General features: G+C 41.1%; 1 protein-coding gene across 6 annotated transcripts in view; it reads left to right on the top strand.

Annotated features, from left to right (window-relative positions):
• Positions 1-24,868, top strand: part of srfb (serum response factor b) — a 52,577-nt gene extending 27,709 nt beyond the window's left edge. For 3 of the 6 annotated variants that reach the window (XM_061790931.1, XM_061790934.1, XM_061790929.1), the window contains exons 3-8: positions 10,550-10,790; positions 14,951-15,115; positions 15,372-15,482; positions 18,414-18,608; positions 19,768-19,844; positions 22,577-24,868. In XM_061790931.1, the coding sequence (XP_061646915.1) occupies positions 10,550-10,790; positions 14,951-15,115; positions 15,372-15,482; positions 18,414-18,608; positions 19,768-19,844; positions 22,577-22,675 (888 nt within the window). In that variant the 3' untranslated portion in view covers positions 22,676-24,868. Of the gene's footprint in view, positions 1-10,549; positions 10,791-14,950; positions 15,116-15,371; positions 15,483-18,413; positions 18,609-19,767; positions 19,870-22,576 lie in introns of all 6 variants that reach the window. The other 3 variants (XM_061790932.1, XM_061790930.1, XM_061790933.1) reach the window with 3 other exon arrangements.
• The last annotated feature ends 6 nt before the right edge of the window (positions 24,869-24,874 follow it).

The raw sequence follows: 24,874 nt of genomic DNA, 5'->3' as shown, positions 1-24,874 counted from the left end.
AACATAATATGCTCAGAACCAATATCTCTTTGAATCAATAATGTTAAGTCTTGGCATAGGTCTGAGGGCTCTTGTTCTATCTCATATCATTGTTGCGAAGAATTAGCAATGCTGTGATGCAGATTGTTGTTGATAAAATCTTTTTTTATTTATTAGTGCTGGTCCTCCATTTTAATAGAATGTCACTGCCATCTGCCAATGTTGCACCATAGCTACATTAAATGACTTCCAATTCTTCCAATGAAATTGAAACCTTCCTGGGCTGACAATGCTCACATTGCTCCTGACCTGTTACACTAGGCAAGGCATTTTTATTTATTTACACTCAGTGAACTTTAGTATGTTTTTTTTAGGAAATCAGTGCCATGTGTAGCGTAGGTTTACAGGAAATATTGTGTAGCTTCTGTGTGATTCATTCCCAATCGAAGTCCCTTAGCAAATCTTTGAATTAAATTAATCTGAATTACCGCTCCTGATTAATCTCCTGATAGTGAAGTTTTATCTTGAGATGGATTTTTAATATGGACCCAATAGGTTTAAAAAGTGGGTATCATAGTTTTGTCATTTGGGAAAATGAATCATCTCCAATGTGAAATAAAGTTTTATGTCAACATTTTTAACAAAGTATACAAACTTTTTGTTGAGCATAAACTTTGAGGGGGAAATAGAAACTAGATAATTTACTAGTGAATTATTTTGAACTGTCAACCTCCATCGGAATGAGGCTCTGAGGGTGACATGCTGATAATCACTCCTATGAAGGTGGTCAGGTCTAGAGAGTTGGATTGTTTGATGGGGAAAGAAAGTACCGTTATGTCAGACACCTAAAACACACACGGACACGTGTGTGTGTGTGTGTGTGCGCGCGCGCGCACACACACACACACACACACACACACAATCTCTCCCACCCCTCTACCTCCTTATTTTACAGCAAGCAACTGGACAGGTCAGCAGTCATTGGCTGCACCTCCTCCACTTGGGCTGCCTTGCCTTTTTTAGCAGTCCCAAATGGAGCTGCGAATTCCATGTTGCTGGCAGGGTGACAGGCTGGGAGATGAGATCCAGCAAATGGGAGATTAGATGAGGGCCGGCCAGCCACCACTACACTGTACAATGGGCCGTTCGACCAACACCAGAGCTCTCTGCCAGCTGTCACCTTAAACTTTGAATGAATAGTTCATCATTACAACTACCCTCTTTTGTGTTTGCAGTTTTTGTGGTGTCAGCAGGTATGAGGAGAGGTCAACAAAGAAATGTGTTGCCACCCTAGTAAATCAATGCTATACAATGTGTTATGGCGTCTTACAGGATTTGTAATGTATTCTCTTGTGAGCAGTCATGCTGTTTGATTCATTCCTTCATGCACACATCTCCCCAACCCTCCTTCCGTTCTCATTTGTCACATTCTGCTGCATCTTTATCTTATCCCCACCCTTAAAGCAATATGAGCAGTAGGAAGTTTAATTTTAAAGCAAATTGTTAATAGGAATTGTTCTTAATTATTCTTAAAGGTTAAATTGAATGTTGTATGTCACATAATCTACATGTTAATGTTAATTCTTCTGAGTGTCCAACGCCAACAAAGAGGAGCTCTCGGTCTTATCTAATATATTGTAAAACAGTACGTCATGGATGAAATCTCCAAACAGGCCTGAAAATGTGAACAAAGAATGATGTTTGCAGGGAACACAATCCAGTCAGGGTCATTTGTTGACTTGTAATTAATTAAAATATCTTCCAAATAATGGAAATCTAAACACCGTAATTTCTTGTGTATAATGCGGACCAATGTATAATACGCAACCCCCAAAGTTGACTTGAAAATTCTGAAAAAAACCCTTCTATCGATGTATAATGCATTTTTACAATGCATGATTTTGCTTCTTCCCATATAATCAAACCATGAAGTATTATCTGTATTTTGTTAGTTTTTTTTCAAATAATTATTCTGAAGTTAAGCACTTTATTTGAACATGTAATACTCTTCTTTTTAGTTACTTGCTCTTGCTTTAAAATTCACAGCCCTACTTTTATTTAATAAATGAGAAATCACACAGTTGTGCTCATGTTTGATTACCCAAGCAGAATTTGTAAGATGTGTACAATTATTTAAAGAAAACATGAAGGACCAGGCGAAACATATTTAATTTTATTTTAATGGGATTAAAATTAAACTGTCAAGCATTTCAGAAAAGCATTATCATTAAACAAAACGTAACCATAAGAGATTAATGATGGTTGTTGTTTAGTCATCATTTGTCATCAGTCTTACTTAAAAAAAAAAAAAAAAACAATATTTCACAAAATTTGCCTTGGTATGTAAACTTATGAGCACAACTGTACATATATGCAGTCATATATACCCCTGTCATATTGGAATGAAAATGTAAACTACACCTTTTTCATAAACTCTAGGTCGTGGTGGGATATTGGAATATAAGTGTAGAGCTTTTTCATAACCTCTACATGGCTACGTGTTTTTCATTTTCCCCTATACCTATGTATAATGCGAACTATTGACTTTTAACAATATTTTTTTTTTTGGGGGGGGGAATGCACATTATACATGAGAAAATATGGTAATCTGTTGCTGGGTAAAACAGTTGCCTGGATTCAAATTCCAAAATTATAAAACCTTCAAGGGATTGGGTTCCAGTGTATATAGTTTTCAATAGACATTGATGAATTGTTTGTTTTGTTGTGTATGTGGAAGTTTAATAGTCATAGTGTAATCTCAGTCAGATGTTTTGTTCACGTGCTTCAGACTTCCATCATGTCTCAGATCAAAGCCCCTGTAACCTCAGCCAGCCAAGATGACTTTTTCTTGTCTTGGGCCCGCTGTCCTATGTGCGAGGTAGCAGGATGGGTGGGTAATGTTAAGCCGCAAATTTGCCATCTTCCGAAATTGTATCAGAGGTGGATTTAATGATTCCGTCCGAGCAGACAGGAACCTGAACTGCGTACATTAGAAATTTTCCTCGATCTGAATCCTTGCATAAAGCTCCCTATAATGCTGTGGGATTTACCATGCACTGTCTTGACAGTGAACGGAAAGTCTGTGCTGTTGATAGAAGGGCCAATTGAACAGTCGACACATGGTCAAACAAAGCAGTGAGCCAGTTAACATCTGTGAGTTTGCATATGCACGATAACAGTACTAATTAATTATACAGGGTGATTGAAAAGTAACTCCCTATTTTAAAATACTTATTTCTTCATATGTTGTAATATTTTTCTAAAATGTTTTGTGTATGGTCCATGATTAAAGGAGCAAGTCTATTCTACCAAACCAACGACTTTGGAAGAACTTGAAGGGCGAATACGAGAAGTTGTCTTCCATCCCACAAGAGTTCCTTGTGAAATCAGTTAATGCGGTTCCCAGGCGGCTTGAGAAACTGGTGACTAATGCTGGCGCCCAAATCGAATTTTAAATAAAACTCCATGCGATAGACTTTCTTCTCATGTTCATTTCTTGTAAAAATTATAGTTCAGAAATAAATTACAAGTACTTAAAAATAGGGAGTTACTTTTCAATCACCCTGGATAATGTAGGTCACACTGATAGTGTGGCCAACGAAACAGGCTTTTGGACAGCAATGCAGGCTTTTGCATCTCCATCTATTCACAAAATTGAGGTTCATGCTCCCAATGACAAAGATGACAAATGATTGGTAATCACGCATCCTTTGCATATTTTCACAGGTTGCATCCGGAGATATTTGAGAGGCTGCTGCCAATGATAGCCCCATTCATTGAACTTCATTCACATATTTAGAAGGCATGGTGTTTCTTTACAAAGTTACATCTGAAACTGTTGGCCTGGCTGAATTTTCACTCATCATTTTTGCTGGTCTTGCAATGTCAGGGATTGTTGTCATCATCAGTATGGGAATTTTGAAAGTTTTACTTGGTTTTTGTAGGTCGTATAAGCGTACCCTCAGATGGTGATCATCTTTTTCTTAGTGGCCTCAGTTAGCCAGCGAGGGGTTAATTCCCCCTGTGCGGTGCTCGGGTTTCCCGCCAGCTGTCGGTATCCTCAGCTGTTTGCAGTCCTGTCCCCTCCCCTGTCCCTTCAGCCAAGACAGCTTGGTCTGACAAACACACATACATGCACACACTCCCATGCACACTCTGTGGCACAATGGGAGCGAGGGGGTGTGATAAATGCCACGGTCACCATACTGAATCTCTCCTGGTACACCGCCTCCTCCTCTTTTTCACCTCCTACTTCATTTTTATCATCATCATGGGTTAATAACCAGTTGCATGATTTTACTAGTCACTACTTAAACTCAAAGTACAACCCCAATTCCAGTGAAGTTGGGATGTTGTGTTAAACATAAATAAAAACAGAATACAATGATTTGCAAATCATGTTCAACCTATATTTAATCTAATACACTACAAAGACAAGATATTTAATGTTCAAACTGATAAATGTTATTGTTTTAGCAAATAATCATTAAGTTAGAATTTTATGGCTGCAACACGTTCCAAAAAAGCGGGGACAGGATCATGTTTACCACTGTGTTACATCACCTTTTCTTTTATCAACATTCAATAAATGTTTGGGAACTGAGGAGACTAATTGTTGAAGCTTTGTAGGTGGAATTCTTTCCCATTCTTGCTTGGTGTACAGCTTCAGTTGTTCAACAGTCCGGGGTCTCCGTTGTTGTATTTTACGCTTCATAATGCGCCACACATTTTCAATGGGAGACGGGTCTGGACTGCAGGCAGGCCAGTCTAGTACCCGCACTCTTTTACTACGAAGCCACGCTGTTGTAACACGCGCAGAGTGTGGTTTGGCATTGTCTTGCTGAAATAAGCAGGGGCGTCCATGAAAAAGACGTTGCTTGGATGGCAGCATATGTTTCTCCAAAACCTGTATGTACCTTTCAGCATTAATGGTGCCTTCATGTATGTATGTATGTAAGTTACCCATGCCATTGGCACTAGCACAGCCCCATAACATCACAGATGCTGGCTTTTGAACTTTGCATCCATAACAGTCCGGATGGTTCGTTTCCTGTTTGGCCCGGAGGACACTATGTCCACAATTTCCAAAAACAATTTGAAATGTGGACTCGTCGGAACACAGAACACTTTTCCACTTTGCATCAGTCCATCTTAGATGAGCTCGGGCCCAGAGAAGCCAGCGGCGATTCTGGGTGTTGTTGATAAATGACTTTTGCTTTCAATAGTAGAGGTTCAAGTTGCACTTACGGCTGTAGCGCCAAACTGTATTTACTGACATTGGTTTTCTGAAGTGTTCCTGAGTGCCGCCTGAGGGATCGAAGGTCACGGGCATTCAATGTTGGTTTTCGGCCTTGCCGCTTACATACAGTGATTTCTCCAGATTCTCTGAACCTTTTGATGATGATATGGACCGTAGATGATGAAATGCCTAAATTCCTTGCAATTATATGTTGAGGAGGTACGTTGTCCTTAAACTGTTCAACTATTTTTCTCACGCACTTGTTCAGAAAGAGGTGAACCTCGCCCCATCTTTGCTTGTGAATGACTGAGCAATTCAGGGAAGCTCCTTTTATCCCCAATCATGGCACCCACCTGTTCCCAATTAGCCTGTTCACCTGTGGGATATTCCAAACAGGTGTTTGATGAGCATTCATCAACTTTCTCAGTCTTTTTTGCCACCTGTCCCAGCTTTTTTGGAACGCGTTGCAGCCATAAAATTCTAGCTTAATGATTATTTGCTAAAACAATAAAGTTTATCAGTTTGAACATTAAATATCTTGTCTTTGTAGTGTATTAGATTAAATATAGGTTGAACATGATTTGCAAATCATTGTATTCTGTTTTTATTTATGGTTAACACAACGTCCCAACATCATTGGAATTGGGGTTTTAGACCCTCACGGCCAATTTTTCCTGGATGCTCAGTAGCAAATGGTTGATTAAGTACTGGGTTTTTTTTTTGTCGCTTTTAAGTTAGAAGTACATGACAACTGCGAGTCCTTTTGTGAGGCCCCTCCCCCGTTCCCTTTTGCTGTTGCTGTTTAACTAACACTAACTAAAGCGGTTAAGGACCTTGAACTGTCAGAGGCCCTCAGGAGAGCCAAGATCTGGAGATGGACTCCACACTCAGCACGCTGTTTGTGTATACGTGTAGTGATTCACAGCAAAACACACATGTGCAGCTATGTGTGTGTCACAGGTGTGAGAAGGCCAACTTTGATTAATTATTAATCTTCTGAGTGGCATCAAATACAAGCACCGATGTGTTGAGTCAGTGCGGTCAGTGAAGCTCTGTGATAAAGAGATGAGATCCCCATGTCTGTCACGTCAATTTACACTTGAGACTATGTGAGTCGTGGGATGCATATGTCATGGAAACAATGAGTCCCAACCCGGGAACAATGTGTCACTGCAACTTAATCATCATGGAATACAGGTTTTGTATTACAGTTGTTACTCCATCTTTTATACTGTTTGTACAATATTTTTGTGATATACATTACTCTTGCTCTCTCTCAATATATATTATTTGTTTAGGGCTGTCACTATAGCAAATGATATGTTTTCCCAAAAACTTATCACGACAAACGATAATATCCTTGTTTTTTATGCCACTGATAATATTAGAGCATAATATTGTAAGTACATCCTTTTTAAGAACAATTCACTTTTAATTGTAATTCTAAGAATAATGAACATTGTAATGTAGAACAATAAATAAAATATCTTAGATAAAAAAATATCAATAAAACAGACTCAGGCTCTGTTCACAAAAATTGCACTTAAATATTAAACATTTGGCACAGAGATGTCAACAGTCATGAATGCCTCTACAGGCAATATACTGCCAATCTAGTTTCCAGTTGGTTAAGAAAAAGTGTTAAGTAGCAACATTAATAACAACACAAGTATAGATCAAAGCAACCTGTTTTGATTCAAGATTTGTGCTACTTTTTAAAAGTCTGAAGCCTTTCTTTAAATGCTGCTTTGTCAATATGCTCAATGGCTAAATCTCTTGGGGAGTGAGCTAAGCCCAAGAGCCAGAACTACTGCTCAACAACATCCTCCTGCGCTATCGAAAGGGTTTGTGACAGCCAGTCCTCTCCCACCTCCCTTTGATTGTTTTTTACGTTCACATGAACTGTTTCTTGTGCGCATATGGACGTGTAAATAAATGGGACTTTTTGGTTGCCAGCGGAAAAAGAAACGTGTGATCGGAGTATTTTGTACACGGCACTGTGTTGACCTTGTTGTTGCAATGTTTGTGAAATTATTATTTGTGTAAAACAAATGATGAATTAAGTCTAAGTACATTTCCTACTTCCATAACTTCTGGAACTTCCTAAAGGTTTCTAGAACTTCTATTGAACCTAACTTCTCTGCAGATTTGTAAATATTGTAAATATCTTGTTCATTTTTGCTCTACAAAATAATAATGTGCCAGCCAGTAAAAAGTAAAATTTGTTCTGTGTAATTTTTACTGGTGGATGCACTTCCCAGAGCCGTACACTAGATCTTCTATGCTAGTCCAATACCCTTCTCTAATTATAGAAGTTAGCATATACCATACCTGGTACAATCACAACACGTTAATATCATTTCAAGCTCATTTTACAACATTACCCTTAAAAAAAAAAATGGCTTACAGATATGATTTAAAAAAAAATAAAATGCACCCAAACTGCACATATACATGCGGTGAGTGGGCGTGGCAATCAAAAGCTTAAAGCCTCTTCTTATGAGGAATTGCTCACCATCTGCCAAAGTGAGTAGAGTTGTGGTCGCTGCCACCATATAGCGCTCATTTCTCAAATCAAACCAAAAACTTGGCCACATGATGGCTCGTATGTCAAAAAACCTATAAGTCAAGGTACCAATAGTTCATTGGCAACAAGATGGTGCCAAAGCATTGTCTAATAGAAACATAGGACTACTATACTGTCTACTAGACAGGGCTATTCTGCCATCATGTGACATTTTAGGGTGTTCCAGCACAAAAAAAAACGTTTTTTCAGAAAATAATGGAGGATAGGTTGCCCCAAAAATCTGCAAATAGGTGAATTCATGAGTAGGCAACCGTGACTAGGCAGGGGACCACTGTATTTCCAATCGTATGTTGCTTCTGCATTTTCTTGATGGATTCTCATGGGGCTGTTGCAAATAAATGGAAACTAAATTATTTATTTTACAGTCGGGTCCAATCTTCTGCCCTTGTCTTGTTGTGCAGCCCACTCAGCAAAACATCCTGCTGTGCTCATCAATGGCTCCTCACATTAGCATAATGTGTGGTCACATGTCATTCAATCATACGTTTCTGTGTGCATTTGCACCTTTTGTAAGGATTTTAGATTGCCCATGGTTGTTATGGTAATGCAACACATTTTTGTTTGTTTGTTTGGATGGAGCTGAACTTTATTATTCTGGATGAATGAATAATGCCCAATGTATTTAAAAGACACATAACAAAATGTAATAACCTAATTCATCCAGGATACCAATTCAATAGACCAACATCACTAATGACAACTTTACGATTTTGCCAAGCAAAAGACTGAACTTGTAGTTGTCCATGTGGATGCAATTAGAGGGGTTCCAGGCCAGCTTATTTTCTGTTCCTTGTTTGTGTCACGTCTGGTTCGTGTCGCCTATCCATTGATCCTTGAAAATACTGTGTTTACTTTGAAACCTCCCTCTTACTTCCCACCGTGCATCCAGCTGCTTTTGGGAGGAAAAGCCCCATTAATGGTGTTATTGTAGTTCCCCACAAGTAAAAGTCTGGTGCTACCACAAACGTGTGGAGAAGCAGAACAAAAATGCAACCTAGATTTCTGTTCTATTCAGGGTCACAGGGAAGCTTGAGCCTATCCCAGTTGACTTAGGTCAAGGAGTAGGTACACCATGGACTGTTATGCATTTGCTCCTGGTTCACGTTGGCATCCTTAAATTTAACAGACCAAACGCTGCCCAAAAAATAGTCCAAACCCAGATTGGCTTTTTATTTTTATTATTATTATTTTTTTTTTATTATGTACAGTGGCTACAGTTGTTTTTTTGCTTTGTGTTGTAAGCCAAGATTTTAGTTGTAAAAGGGAGCTTAAGATACGCCATTCTTGAGTGAACTGGGATCAGAAAAAAAAGGAGAGCCGCAGTCGCCGATGCACTTCCAGCCATTTATTGAACGGAACAAACAGTCGAATACAAAATGAGAACACTCGCGAAGAACTGCTGAAAGGCCACAACTTCCATGCAGACGCTCACACGCAGACTAATGCAACCAACTAAGCCAATCCGACTCCAGCTCCTGACATCACTCACGAGGCCATGCTCATAAAGGGACACATACAACGTTACGGTTGAGGTTATTGTTGTGACTTTGAGCTTATCCCAAATTTGCACAGTAATTACACTTTGTAAAACCAGTTAATTTCTCAAAATTAAAATTGACTGGTCTAGGAACAAATTAACTTGTGAGTCAAGGTAAGACCGTATTGTGTGACTAAACTTCCAAAACAGTTATACTCTGCTAGTACAGTGGCACCTCTATTGAGGTGCTACACTGTAATATAGCCGATTGTCCGTAACATTGAAGCACTTTTTTTAAGCCAAATGCACCCTTACTATAGTCCAAAATTATTGTTTTGTAGGTTTTTTCGTGGCCTAAAACGCCCAGTACAGTACAAGGTTACTGTAAATAAAATATTTTAAAAAGCTTAAATGTTTGAAAGTGTCACATTTTATCCAAACTTACCAAGCCGGTATGCATGGTCATGGTGGCATTGTTAACGTACAGTACTTATTATAGGCTAGTCGCTTTCATAAGCCACGGGGAATTTGTGTGCCTCCTAGTTCAAAATCTGTTGCCAAATGCAAATGGCTTGACAAAAAAATCTGTTACTGTACCAACAGTAGCATGTTCCAGACTCCAAAGACTTGTTTTGTATTCCTCAGAGTAAACACCGCATCCATGCTTCTCTCTCTCTCTCTCTCTCTCTCTCTCTCTCTCTCTCTCTCTCTCTCTCTCTCTCTCTCTCTCTCTCTCTCTCTCTCTCTCTCTCTCTCTCCCCACCGTACCTCCCTCCCTCCCAGTGCTCTACACACAATAGATATAAGCATCATGATATGGACGCCACGTCAGTGCCCCACATTCAACATGGCCACCATGAAGGCACGTCTTTTGGAATTGGATGTAGCATTGAAAATCTGTGACCCGGAAATAAGTCAATCCCATTCCCTGCTTGCATTGCGCCACAGCGCCAGTAAACAACAGTGGCCAATTCTGGAACTGACAGACATTGTCAACGCCATTAGGAGTGTCCCGAATCCCTATCCCATCTTTGAGATCGGAAATCGGTCCGATGTCAGCAAAAACGGCATCAGTTCGGACTGGATTTAAAATATCAGATTTTAAAAGTTTAAAAATGAGTACATATGAACTAAATCATGAAGTCTAGGTACATTAAAACTTTTCAAGATTTCCTGTTCTAAATGTCGTTTCCTTCGACCGAACCCAAAGATGATTTACTCCTATTTTTTTATTTTTTTCCTATTTTACTTTTGTTTATTGCCTCAGGATACTTTGAAACCCACGTTCACAGTAGCCAGCCTACCAGGCGGTACCAGCAGCGCCCAGGCCACCGTGCCCACCACCTCCACCAGCATGCAGGTGAGCAGCGGGCCCAACTTTCCCATCACCAACTACCTGGCGCCCGTTTCTGCCAGCACCAGTGTCAGCGCCAACGGGACTGTCCTGAAGACCACCGGCGCCTCCACGGGGGTGATGCAGCTGCCCGGTGGCTTCACTTTCATGCCCGGTATGTAGGAGAGTTGTGTTCTTCATGTTTTCTCGATTTGCATAATGTCATCACTCAGACTCGCATTGACGTGTTTGTCCATGTGACTGTGTGGTCCGTGATTAGCTGATTAGAATTTAAATGGAACCTTGCCAACATCTTGGGCGTCATCTCGGGGCGGTCGTGCTTCACTTGCCAGGCTGTTTACATCATGCTTTTTCAAAGCTAGTCACACATACTCACAGCCTTTGATTTCCACTCTCATACAGGAATAATTAGGTGAGGGGGGCACAATAGATCTGGCAATGAGGGCTGCCGAACATGGCCTATAATTAGTCATGAATATTCAAAAAAGGAACATGGTTTGTGATGACATGAAACATCCTCGGTGAAGCTGCTGCTTTTGTGGTCCTGAACTAAACGTAACCTTTCCCAGCAAAACCCTGGGTAGGTCTACTGAGGACTTTAGGGCCGCACACTTTGATTTGGGTATCTGAATTGGTTTACACAGTGATTATTTTGGACAGTTCTGGTTTCTGTTGGCTGCACAAGGGAAAAACTAGGAGGACACATTCAGGCACTTTTTAAATGTCCCCTTTCCACCAAGCAGTCCAGATTAGGTCCGTTTGGTACTATACACAGATTTCTGGGTTTCACTAGTGAAGTTTTAAAGCTATTTGAAACCCTTCAGTTGGAGCAGCAGTCACAGAGGTATGGTACCAAAATCAGGGGTTCTCAAGCTGTTCGGGTCCAGGGACCGGTTACATGAGAGACATTTTTCCAAGGTCCCTCTCATAATTCTAACGCCAATTCAACATTGCTACCATGTGTACTTCTAAATGCCATTTGAATTATTTGTTTTTGGAACATTGCTAGCTAAATATTAATGACCTGTTTAATAGAATAAACTGAACCACATTGAATTAGATATTTATCTATGCTCACTAGCTAGAAATGCTGCGCGCATACAGGCATAGCAGATCACAACATCACAGCTTTCAATTCCCCCAAAGCTAAGTTAGGGAGGAGTAATTGGTTTATTATGTTTGTTTCATTGGCATTTTTCAAATGTAGGTATGCACTTTTTTAAAGGATACAAGATTTATTATTTATGTATTATAAATTATTTTGCAGAACCCCAAACTATATTTCGCAGACTCCAGGTGTTCAGTACCCTAGTTTAAGAACCGCTGGCCTAAAGAGTAGTGCAATTGTTGGAATGATCTACTGAGAATTGCGCAATATACCTCAAGAAAAACAAGTTAACGGTACTTTTTAAGGCACAATTTATATCATTATATATTTGGAATTTTAAGTCATGACTCCGCTTTTGCCAGTACAGAAACATGTAGTTTATGCTTAAATGTTTATCATCTCCCCTCCAGTATGTTGTGCGAGCTGCCTCTTACAGTATGTCACTTGGTACTTGTCACACTGTTTTTGGTCACAGCTGAACAGTCACATGACGTCCACTGTATCACTTTGACTGACAGTGCAATAATAGCCATGCCCCTCCTGTTCCTTCTTCAGTCTCTTTGCTTCTTCCTCTTCCTCCAATCTTCCTTTACATGCCCACCCACACCCGCACCCCAGACCCTTTCCAATATCAGCTCTGTGCCACCTGTCTGGCAGCCCCATGTGGAGCAACACACCCGACCTCAGCACCTGCCTGCCGAGCATGTGACTAAATGTGAGGGTGTTCCACTTCCGAACGAAACATGACATTTGCTAAAAACAAACACTTTGATTGTGGGACATTTGGACAAATCATGCAAGTGAGGAAGAGAAGGGGGTGGTGTACAAATAAGTTGGGTTTTTTTCTGACACATACTGCAACAGATTGAATTATCAGTCTGCTATAAAATGCCTTTTTTAATGTACTGTACCTTTGTACCTACCACCTATGCCTAATAGCTCAATAGTTCATAATGAATGCCACAAAACATAGCCAGAAGGAGATTCATCATACTTATAAATGCAGCTTTCTTCATCACATCACACTTACAGTGGGGCAAAAAAGTATTTAGTCAGCCACTAATTGTGAAAGTTCTCCCACTTAAAAAGATGAGAGAGGCCTGTAATTTTCATCATAGGTATACCTGACCTATGAGAGAGGAAAATCCAGAAAATCACAGTCTTGATTTTTATAAAGAATTTATTCGCAAATTATGGTGGAAATAACAAATGTTCATCTCAATACTTTGTTATATACCGTTTGTTGGCAATGACAGAGGTCAAACGTTTTCTGTAAGTCTTCACAAGGTTTTCACACACTGTTGCTGGTATTTTGGCCCATTCCTCCATGCAGATCTCCTCGAAATCAGTGATGTTTTGGGGCTGTCGCTTGGCAACACAGACTTGCAACTCCCTCCAAAGATTTTCTATGGGGTTGAGATCTGGAGATTGGCTAGGCCACTCCAGGACCTTGAAATGCTTCTTACGAAGCCACTCCTTCGTTGCCCGGGCTGTGTGTTTGGGATCATTGTCATGGTGAAAGACCCAGCCACGTTTCCTTCAATGCCCTTGCTGATGGAAGAAGGTTTTCACACAAAATCTCACGATACATGGCCCCATTCATTCTTTCCTTTACACGGATCAGTTATCCTGGTCCCTTTGCAGAAAAACAGCCCCAAAGCATGATGTTTCCACCCCCATGCTTCACTGTAGGTATGGTGTTCTTTGATGCAACTCAGCATTCTTTCTCCTCCAAACACGACAAGTTGAGTTTTTACCAAAATGTTCGATTTTGGTTTCATCTGACCATATGACATTCTCCCAATCATCTTCTGGATCATCCAAATGCTCTCTAGCAAACTTCAGACGGGCCTGGACATGTACTGGCTTAAGCAGGGGGACACGTCTGGCACTCCAGGATTTGAGTCCCTGGCGGCATAGTGTGTTACTGATGGTAGCCTTTGTTACTTTGGTCCCAGCTCTCTGCAGGTCATTCACTATGTCCCCCCGTGTGGTTCTGGGATTTTTGCTCATTGTTCTTGTGATCATTTTGACCCCTACGAGGTGAGAGCTTGCGTGGAGCCCCAGATCGAGGGAGATTATCAGTGGTCTTGTATGTCTTCCATTTTCTAATAATTGCTCCCACAGTTGATTTCTTCACACCAAGCTGCTTACCTATTGCAGATCCAGTCTTCCCAGCCTGGAGCAGGTCTACAATTTTGTTTCTGGTGTCCTTTGACAGCTCTTTGGTCTTGGCCATAGTGGAGTTTGGCGTGCTTGAGGTTGTGGACAGGTGTCTTTTATACTGATGAGTTCAAACATTCATTCATTCATCATCTTCCGTTCCGCTTATGATCACTCGGGCCGCGGGTGTGCTGGAGCCTATCCCAGCTGTCTTCGGGCGGGAGGCGGGGAATACCCTAAACTGGTTGCCAGCCAATCGTAGGGCACATAGAAACAAACAACGATTTGCACTCACATTGACACCTACGGGCAATTAAGCGTCTTCAATCAACCTACCACACCACATGTTTTTTTTTTGAGGGGATGTGGGAGGAAACAGGAGTACCCGGCAAAAACCCACGCAGGCACGGGGAGAGCATGCAAACTCCACATAGGCGGGGCTGGGATTTGAACCCCAGTTCTCAGAACTGTGAGGCGGATGTGCTAACCAGTCTTCCACCGTGCCGCTGAGTTCAAACGGGTGCCATTAATACAGATAATGGAGTGGAGGATAGAGGAGCCTCTTAAAGAAGAAGGTACAGGTCTGTGAGAGCTAGAAATCTTGCTTGTTTGTAGGTGACCAAGTACTTATTTTCCACCATAATTTGCTAATAAATTCTTTAAAAAACTATATTTTTCTGTTTTTTTTTCTTTTCTCATTTTATCTCTCAAAGGTGAGGTATACATATGAAGAAAATTACAAGCCTCTCATCTTTTTAAGTGGGAGAACTTGCACAATTGGTGGCTGACTAAATACTTTTTTTGCCGCACTGTATAGACAGATGACATATTTTCAAAATATATATATATATTTTAATTATTATTCCTTTTGTGCAGTAATTGGGAACTGCTGCTTTCTGATCTCATCTTGACTGCTTCTGTCTCTGTTAAGGGTGTTTTTTTTCCCCACACAGCAGCTTCTTCTCACATTCAGACCTATGCCACTCTGTTCTGTGCGCGTGTCTGGGTCCGTGTGGTTGCGTGTGCGTGCCCCCCTCCTTCAGCAGGCACTCCTCTCCCCCCCGGCACCCCTACCATTCCTCTGAGCCAGCTGCAGCAGCACTCCCTGACCCTCCAGGGGCAGCATGGTCAGACTCTGACCACAGCCCCTCAGCCTCAGCAGGGCCAGCAGGCTGTCTTCCGCTTTCCTGCTGCTGTCTCCCTCACAGGTGATCTGCTCTGGCCTGCCACCAATGCTTCTCCTACTACTACTACTGCTGCTGCTGCACTAACTCACTGAATGGCTCACAATCAGGCACCTAAACACACATGGCTTCAACTAACAAACAGCTACGGCTAATATCTTTACAGTTGCGTGACTTCCTGTGTGTGTGTGTGTGCGTGTGTGTGTGTGTGTGTGTGTGTGTGTGTGTGTGTGTGTGTGCGTGCGTGCGTGCGTGCGTGTGCGTGCGTGCGTGTCTCCAGGAGCGGGTGTCTCTCAGCAGCTCCAGGCCATTCAGGTTCACCCCAACACTCAGGCCATCTCCAACAGTGAGAGCAGCCCCGAGATGTCCCACACGACTACAAACTCCACAGGTATATCGAGTCCTCTATAAATACAGCTTCCACCCACCCCCCTACCCCCACAAGTGTGGGTCGAGGTCTTCATAAGCCTTTATCTAGAGAGGAATCATAAAGGCAACTTAAATGGGTGTTCAAAATAGCCCCCGCTCTGTAGATGACAGTAGATCAGGGGTGGGCAAACTTTTGCCACATTTCATTTCTAAACGTGCAGAAAGGTCATGTCATTCATAGCTTAAAAAAAGAAGAGAAAATGTGTATGATAAATATGTGAAGTAATTTATGTTAATGTCTTAGTTGTATTGTTTCGAATTGATTCAATTGTAATCATTTAACCAATTATGTAATAAAATAATTACATCAAATTGTTGTATGTATATGGAAAATAGTTTATTTTGCTTTTTTATTGAAACTAAATTTGACTTTGATTCAATAAATTAATTAAAAAAAAGGGGAAAACGCCTAAAAAGGCTAATTGGGCCGTATTAAAGAACGGTGTGGGTGTATGTGGCCCACGGCTTGTAGTCAGTCAGTGAGGAACAATGTGATTTAAAGGGGACATATAATGCTTTTTCCACAATTTTAAAATATTCCGTGTTTTCGCAAAAGACTCCAAGAGTTATATACTATAAAGTGTCTGTAATCCTTGATTCTTGGGGTAGGGTATACATTATACCCTATTTTGAAGCATTCCAGAATTCCAGAGCCTATTTTTAGAGGGCAGGCCTGTTCCACGAAAATGAGTGACCGCAAAACCCTACCGCTATTCTGCAGAACCAATGCCAAGCTATGGCTTTCATCACCATGACGACCAGCGGTAGAGCTAGGAGGCTGATTAAGTGGCTTCTACTTGCAGAAGTGGAGGCGAAACTGTGGAGGGGGACGACGGAAGGATTTTCACTTGTGGCATCAGTACAGACATCAGACATGATAGTGTTTCAGACAGTCTGGCTGAGGATTGAAAGTGGCGAGGGAGGACTGAGAAACTCAGTGTGTGGGCGGTTATTTTGTCAATTATGCGAATTAGCTGAAAATGTCACAATTTGCAAAATTTAGAGAACAGCAATACACATTTTCAGAAATGGGCAGATAAAAGATTAGCTCGCTTGTTTGATCCAACTACAAGGCAATTAAAAAGCCAGTTTTCCCCAATATGTCCACCTTTCATCACATTCATTGATGATATTTTCAATATAATTATTTTGTAAGGACAGTCTTCAGTCTTGAGCTGAAAAAGACCGTTATACAAGTACAATGTGCGAAAGTTGTAGTCTAAATTTGTGGACATTTAACTAATTTAATTTAATTTAAATTTGGTCCTCCCTCTGACGCAAACATGCAAAACTATAGAGTTTTGTCATAAAATTGACAGAAACATGGAAATTATTGATAAGACGACATGAATTAATTTTAACAAACAATAATTGAAAAGCCCCGAAAACTGCTTGATGATCAGCATTTCCTCTAAGTACTCTCAGCAATCAATGACCCCAGTAAAACAATAAATCAGTCTTGTTTTACTCAGTTGCTGCAACAGCTTTAGAAAAATAAAGAAACAATTACGTACCGGTACTTTTCAACCTGTCAAGCTAATGTAAGTACGTAGTGGCGGCCCCAGCCGTTTTACTGTATGTTTCCCCGATGTGTTAAGGACACTTCTTTCTCGATCACTTTGAAAACCCTTGGTCTCATTACAGTATTTCAAAAGGTGCCCTAAAAAGGGTTAAGCTTCAAGTTAAAACCACACCCTTCAGAACATCTTGATATTATTGTTAGGCAATCTTTTCTTCTTCTTTTCTTAAGATCACCAAAATACTGTAACTAAGCTGTATCACACTGCTTTTTGACACCCCGTCTAAAAGGAGGTGCCAGATCCACTCTGTAACATCAGGAATTCATACTGTACTGACTTTAGAGGCTGCACAAAATGTCCTCCATTCTTGTTCGATGTGTCTCGTTCATATTCTTTAGCTGGTTACAACTGTCGCACAGATATGATGGCACACTGTTTACATACTGTAACTGATGCAGATAAGCCACATGAGGGTTGGTGTTCTCATACTCTCACTACACGGCAGCACTGTGGCAAGTTTAGGTGCACTGTATCACCTGGTGCAAAGGTGGCTTCAGTTTGCTCTAAATATTGGAGGATTATTTTTACCTTGTGGCAGCACGCTGTGTTAGTGGTTAAGCGTGTCTGCCTCACAGTTCTGAGTTAGCAGTTCGAATCTCAGCAATGGCCTTCCTGTGCTTGTGTGGGTTTTTTTCCAGGTACTGTGGCTTCCTCCCACGTCCCCCAAAACATGCATGACTCAAATCTGATGTGGGCAACGTATGTCCTGTGGGCCACATACAGCCCGTTTTGTTCTTTAATCCATCAAGAGTCCTGTGAGATTTGTTGCATTAATTTGACTATAATTGGTTAATTATAATGTATTTGATTTTCATTCATTTCATTAAGTATGTAATTGATTTATTGTAAAACAGTAAATATCAAATCAAAATGTATGCGTGCAATAATACATTTTGCACATTTAACAATTTGTATTTATTTTGTCAATCATAACTGCGATTGGCTGGCGACCAGTTCAGGGTGTACCCCGCCTCCCGCCCGAAGATAGCTGGGGATCGGCTCCAGCATGCCCGCGACCCTAGTGAGGAGAAGCGGCTCAGAAAATGGATGGATGTCAATCATAATGAATTTCATTATAAATATAATATAAATATAGAAATAAAAACACATAAAGAATATACAAATGCAAATGAATTAGTAGTATTTGACTTAGATTTTTGGCGACCAGTCCAAGTTGCGCCCAAAATCGCTCACACTGGGCCCTAATGAGGACTTTTTTTTTTTGTTTTTTTAATTGAAGATAAGCACTGCCTGCTGGCAGCCACCTGCACATACACGTTGTCCTCTATGTCCTCTGCCTGTCTGATTTTCAGCGACAGTGAGTCTCCCGGCAACCATCGTCACCTCGACAGTGCCGTCGTCTGTGGCCGGTCACATGATGTACCCCAGTCCCCACACGGTGATGTACGCCTCCACGCCCGCTCTGGCCGACGGGGGGCTGGCCGTGCTCAACGCCTTCCAGGGCACGTCGGCCATGCAGGTGTCCCACGCGCAAGCCCACGACGCAGGTAACACACACACACACACACACACACAAAGGTATCATAAGTGCCATGTAATGCTCTTCAATTTTTTCTTTTGCTCTTTACGATGGAAAGCCGTTTGAGCATTTGTTCAATATCCTTGATATCCACCTTAAGGACCATGTACCAGTATGCTTCTTGACCTCACTAGTAAGACCAGTCAGTGCACTAGTGAACATCTGCGTAGTTAAAAATGTTTTCACTACTGCGTTGCACTACTGTATGGCACGCAGTTGTCAACTCGTGCCCAATTTTCTCTCACTGGTAACATGTAGTTGGCCTACTAGAATGTTGTTGTCCTAGTCGTAAAAAGACAAAGAGCGTGGATCTTAGGTGGGCTAGGCTAAAGACATTTGAGCATTTATTCGATGTCCTCAATATCCAGCTTAGGGTTCATGTACTAGAACAGTACAGTGATTCTCAGTGTGGTATGCGGGTTCCCTCTAGTGGTATGCAAAAGTAGGGCTGAATTCAATGTTCCAACTGCATAAGTGGCTTCAACTTTCTTTTTAAATCCAGCACAGTGCATTTGTTATGTTCAATTCAGTTATATTACACACATACATACATATATGGTTGTGTTATATTTAATTTTGGTCGTTATGGTGGTACTTGGAGGAAAATGATTGAGAACCACTGTACTTGTACAGTATGCTCTTTGTCCTGACTGGCAAGACAATTCAGCACACTAGTAGAACGACTGTCTTACTGTTCCTTTTTTTTTTTTTTTTTTTTTTTTTTTCAGCCACTACCTTCCACAACTGCATGACATTTTTGCACACTACAAGGACAACCTTTGGCATAATAGTAGGACACTTATGTTATTAGTGAGGCAAAACCGCTAGTTGACATTTCGGTGCTACTACTGTAGTAGGGTCATGGAGGCTACTAGTGCTTGGCACATGCCTACTCATTGGCTCTAGTAGTGTTACTCGGGTATTGTTACTAGTACAGCACAGTAGGTTACTAAAAAGGTTTAATTGCCTACGAGTTGGCCAAAAGTGACATTAGTAGTGAAAAAAGAAGCAAGCAAGAACACTAGTCCGTGACCCTTGCGGTGGATATCAATGATACAGAATAAATCTTCTCGCAGCTTTCCCTCGACACGAGCGCGACCACTGAAGGGTGTTCCTCTTCCTCCCAGCCTCTGTCCCGCAGGTGTTCCTCACGGCGCCTCCCGGCACGGTGCAAATCCCCGTCTCTGCGGTGCAGCTTCACCCAGTACGGCAAGATCTGCATTTCACAAGTGAAACTCCGCTATTCCCTCTGCAACCAGCATGTCACATGACCTCGCCCCACCCGCTAACAGCACACCGATGTGTCACCTGCCGCCGTCGCGTCGCGTGAATGTGGAGGAGCCGCTTGTGACTTGCAGCAAAACACCACCCGCACCCACCCTGTTTATTCAGCGCATGGAGAGCACAAACTACTTGGTTTATTTGCCTTAATGCCTTGTTATTATTAGTCAATATGTTTTGACAGGCAGCACCTGGATGAGTGGTTAGCACATCTGCCTCACAGTTCTGAGGTGTTCTGGGTTTGAATCTGGACTCTGGCCTTCCTGTGTGGAGTTTGCATGTTCTCCCTGTGCTTATGTGGCTTTTATCCAGGTACTCGGGCTTCCTCCTACATTCCAAAAACATGCACGTTAGGTTGACTGAAGGCGCTAAATTGTCCAGAGGCGGGAACGTAAGTGTGAATGGTTGTTTGTTGATATGTGTCCTGCGATTGGCTGGCGACCAGTTCAGGCTGTACCGATGGATGGATGTTTCTAATCCTTTGACATTTTTACTCCATACCTCCTCAATAACACCACCACTAATATGAAATAGTTCATAGAACAGATCCTATCCTCTCACTGTATAAAAAAAAGGAACATTTAAACTAAGCAAAATGTGCGTGTGTGTGTATGTATGTACGTTTTTTTTGTGTGTGTGTATATACACAGTGGGTATGGAAAGTATTCAGACCCCCTTAAATTTTTCACTCTTTGTTATATTGCAGCCATTTGCTAAAATCATTTAAGTGAATTTTTTCCTCATTAATGTACACACAGCACCCCATATTGACAGAAAAAAACGCAATTGTTGAAATCTTTGGAGATTTATTAAAAAAGAAAAACTGAAATATCACACAGCCATAAGTATTCAGACCCTTTGTTCAGTATTTAGTAGAAGCACCCTTTTGAGCTAATACAGCCATGAGTCTTTTTGGGAATGATGCAACAGGTTTTTCATACCTGGATTTGGGGATCCTCTGCCATTACTCCTTGCAGATCCACTACAGTCCTGTCAGGTTGGATGGTGAACGTTGGTGGACAGCCATTTTCAGGTCTCTCCAGAGATGCTCAATTGCGTTTAAGTCAGGGCTCTGGCTGGGCCATTCAAGAACAGTCAAGGAGTTGTTCTGAAGCCACTCCGTTATTTTAGCTGTGTGCTTAGGGTCATTGTCTTTTCGGAAGCTGAACCTTCGGCCCAGTCTGAGGTCCTGAGTGCTCTGGAGAAGGTTTTCGTCAAGGATATCCCTGTACTTGGCCGCATTCATCATTCCTTCGATTGCAAAAAGTCGTCCTGTCCCTGCAGCGGAAAAACCCCCCCACAGCATGATGCTGCCACCACCATGCTTCACTGTTGGGACTGTATTGGACAGGTGATGAGCAGTGCCTGCTTTTCTCCATACATACCGCTTAGAATTAAGGCCAAAGACCAGAGAATCTTATTTCTCACCATCTTGGAGTCCTTCAGGTGTTTTTTAGCAAACGCCATGCAGGCTTTCATGCGTCTTGCACTGAGGAGAGGCTTCCGTCGGGCCACTCTACCATAAAGCCCCGACTGGTGGAGGGCTGCAGTGACTGTTGACTTTCTAGAACTTTCTCCCATCTCCCGACTGCATCACTGGAGCTCAGCCACAGTGATCTTTGGGTTCTTCTTTACCTCTCTCACCAAGGCTCTTCTCCCCCGCTTGCTCAGTTTGGCCGGACGGCCAGCTCTAGGAAGGGTTCTGGTCTTCCCAAACCTCTTCCATTTAAGGATTATGGAGGCCACTGTGATTTGAGGAACCTTAAGTGCAGCAGAATATTTTTTGTAACCATGGCCAGATCTGTGCTTTGCCACAATTCTGTCTCTGAGCTCTTCAGCAGTTCTTTTGACTTCATTATTCTAATTTGCTCTGACATGCACTGTGAGCTGTAAGGTCTTATCTAGACAGGTGAGTGGCTTTCCTAATCAAGTCCAATCAGTATAATCAAACACAGCTGGACTCCAATGAAGGTGGAGAACCATCTCAAGGATGATCAGAAGAAATGGACAGCACACGAGTTAAATATGAGTGTCACAGCAAAAGGTCCGAATACTGATGGCTGTGTGATATTTCAGTTTTTCTTTTTTAATAAATTAGCAAACATTCCAACAATGAAGTTTTTTTTCCAGTAAATATGGGGTGTTGTGTGTACATTAATGAGGAAAAAAAGAACTTAAATGATTTTAACAAATGGCTGCAATATAACTGAAAATTTTAAGGGGTCTGAAAACTTTCCGTAACCACTATATATATATATATATATATATGTGTGTGTGTGTGTATATATATATATATATATATATATATATATATATGCACAAATGCATAAAAATTGCTAAATCAATTTAAAAATGCATATATTATACACAGCTTTTTTTTGTTTACCTCACCTACAAATGGCTTGGTCCAATCCGTCCATTCTATGTCTTTTTTTATTTATTTATTTATTTTTTTTAAATATTAAATGGCTATTACTGCATCACTACAGTGCAAAACCAAAACAACAGAATATTTGAAACATTGGGATGATGATTAACTTTTCAAAAAATATTTTAAGAAAGTGTGAGAAACGGCTGTTAGTATGCTGATGTCCAGCTCGTCCTGAATGTGAAGCGTTTGCCATCCGGTTAACCGCCCCCCCGTTTGTGTTCCAGATGGTGATTGGGCCACAGTCGAGCGGCAGCAGCACTAACCTGACCGAGCTGCAGGTGGTCAACTTGGACGCAGCGGCGCAAAACTCCAAAAGTGACTGAGGCGGCTGAGCTCGAGCGTCTTTGTCTTTATTTATTGATGCCTTCCTTCATCACACTTCTCAATGTGACCTTACGTACATCACACACAATCAAGGGCCTGTGTGTGTTTGTTGACCCTTTTACGATATGTTTTGGTATATATAAATATATATTCGCAAATGCATAGGAAGTATATCACTACACACGTCATCAGATTTCTATTTTGTCGTAAGATGGTATTTTTGTGTGCGTGTGCCTATTTTTATTTTTTTTGGAAGATACAATTACAAGAACACTCAGTTGGGTGTCACAAAGTGTCACACCAGCCAAAGACGTTTGTCTGAATGTACACACACACACACACACACGTTTGTGTGTGTAAATGGAGAATTATGACTTTTGCTCATGTATATAGTTTTTTTTTTTTTTTTTAAAGACAACTTGTATTTTTTGCCTGGTTGAGTTTTGTGTAATGGCATGTAATTTTTTATGTTGTGGTTTTGTATGTCCATGACAATGAGACAAAGAAGTGAATATGTACATGTATCCTGTACGGGAAATATTTGAATCGGCTGTTATACTGTCACTTGGTGGACGATTTCTTCACAAACAATCAAGCAACTTTATCATGGGGGGTGTGTGCATCATTGTGATGTGGAGTTTCGGCTCTGATGTGTGGACATTCATAGGAATTACATCGCGCTCAACCACACTTGAAATTGAAAATGTGGACAATCCATTGTAGTGTACACTGATGCACAATATTCAGTGGAACCTCCAAAGTTGAACACGATCCATAAAACTGGTTGACAAAGTTGTAATTTCAAAATGTTTATTTTCCATAGCATATAATGTTAAGGTGTGGAATGATGTGTGAGTGGTTGGCACAACAGCCTCACTGTTCTGAGGTTTGTGTTCGAATCTGGGCTCTGGCCTTTCTGTGTGGTGTTTGCAAGTTCTCCTGTGTTTACCCAAGTCGTCGTCGTCGTCCCCCCCGCCCCCGATACTCGGGATTAGGTAATTAGATTAATTGAAGACCAGTCTAGATTGTCTTTAGGAGTGAATGTGAGCGTGAACCCTTGTTTGTCTTTATGTGGCCTATGATTAGCTGGCGATCAGTCCATGGTGTACCCCATCTCTCACCCAAAATCAGATGGGATCTGCTCCAGCTCACCCACAACCCCGAAGGACAAGCACTATAGAAAATGGATCATACAAACAGTTGCGACTAAAAATTTTAAGTGTACAGGCTTGCGACATTTCAATATCCCTAATTATCGTCCAAGCATATTGGTAAGTGAACTGCTCTAAAACTACTCACAATTTGAAGATGCGAGGTAACGGCAAGGAAACTCTAAACATTTTTGCATCACTTTCTGGTCATTTCTGTGCTATATACTGTAAATTAACGTTTACAAAAAAAATAATCATTTCAGTTGCTATTACACTTACCATTTCACCCCAAAACACATTTGCGTTGTTTATCCTTTAGCTGCTCACTGAGCTGACGTCTTGCATAATTAAATTGCATCCCACGCTTTTTTCCCAAGAAACCTTTCGTTGAACTCCAAATTTTGAGAGGTTTGACTTTGGAGGGTCCACTGTTCTTAAGGGTTAGTCATTCAGTATTGATCATTATATGTTTTGTCAACACATCTGGGTTATTTTGTTCAAATTGTGACATGACAACACAAGCAGCTGCAAAGTGTGCTGCCTTATTGGCTGGCCGTTCAAATACATGACAGAAACCCAGCTTCAATATTGCAATTAAATATTTGTTTAATTCTCAGTAAAACTGTAGTGGTCATTTTCACTGTCATCAATTCACCACCAGTTGGCTTTTAAAGTGAGTTAGTTCCCGTTTAACCAGAAATGAAAAATTATCTCAGCATCAGTCCGAAAGAACACATTTCTTTTCAGCACCATAGTGCCTCTTTTCCTGGGCTGATTCTTGTACCATTAGTACGTTTTTTTGTTTTTTTTCCAAGACACCTAACACAACTTTGCAGAGCTTGGACATATTTCCACATGCATGACGTTAAAGGTTGTAAATTTACAACCCCAAAAAAACGACTTTGTCCCTGTTCAAGGAGGTGTTTCGACAGGTCAAGAAGTCAGTACTGCTGATCAAAAATATGACTTCATATTCATACAGGAGTACTTTTTTTGCTTTATTGTACAAATCTTTTGTAATAAAAACAAGATCAAAAATAATGAACC

This window comes from Phyllopteryx taeniolatus, chromosome 11 (genome assembly GCF_024500385.1).
Source record: "Phyllopteryx taeniolatus isolate TA_2022b chromosome 11, UOR_Ptae_1.2, whole genome shotgun sequence".
Taxonomy (NCBI): domain Eukaryota; kingdom Metazoa; phylum Chordata; class Actinopteri; order Syngnathiformes; family Syngnathidae; genus Phyllopteryx; species Phyllopteryx taeniolatus.
Note: the sequence above shows the minus strand (reverse complement) of the source record. Positions and strands in the feature narration are given on the sequence as shown.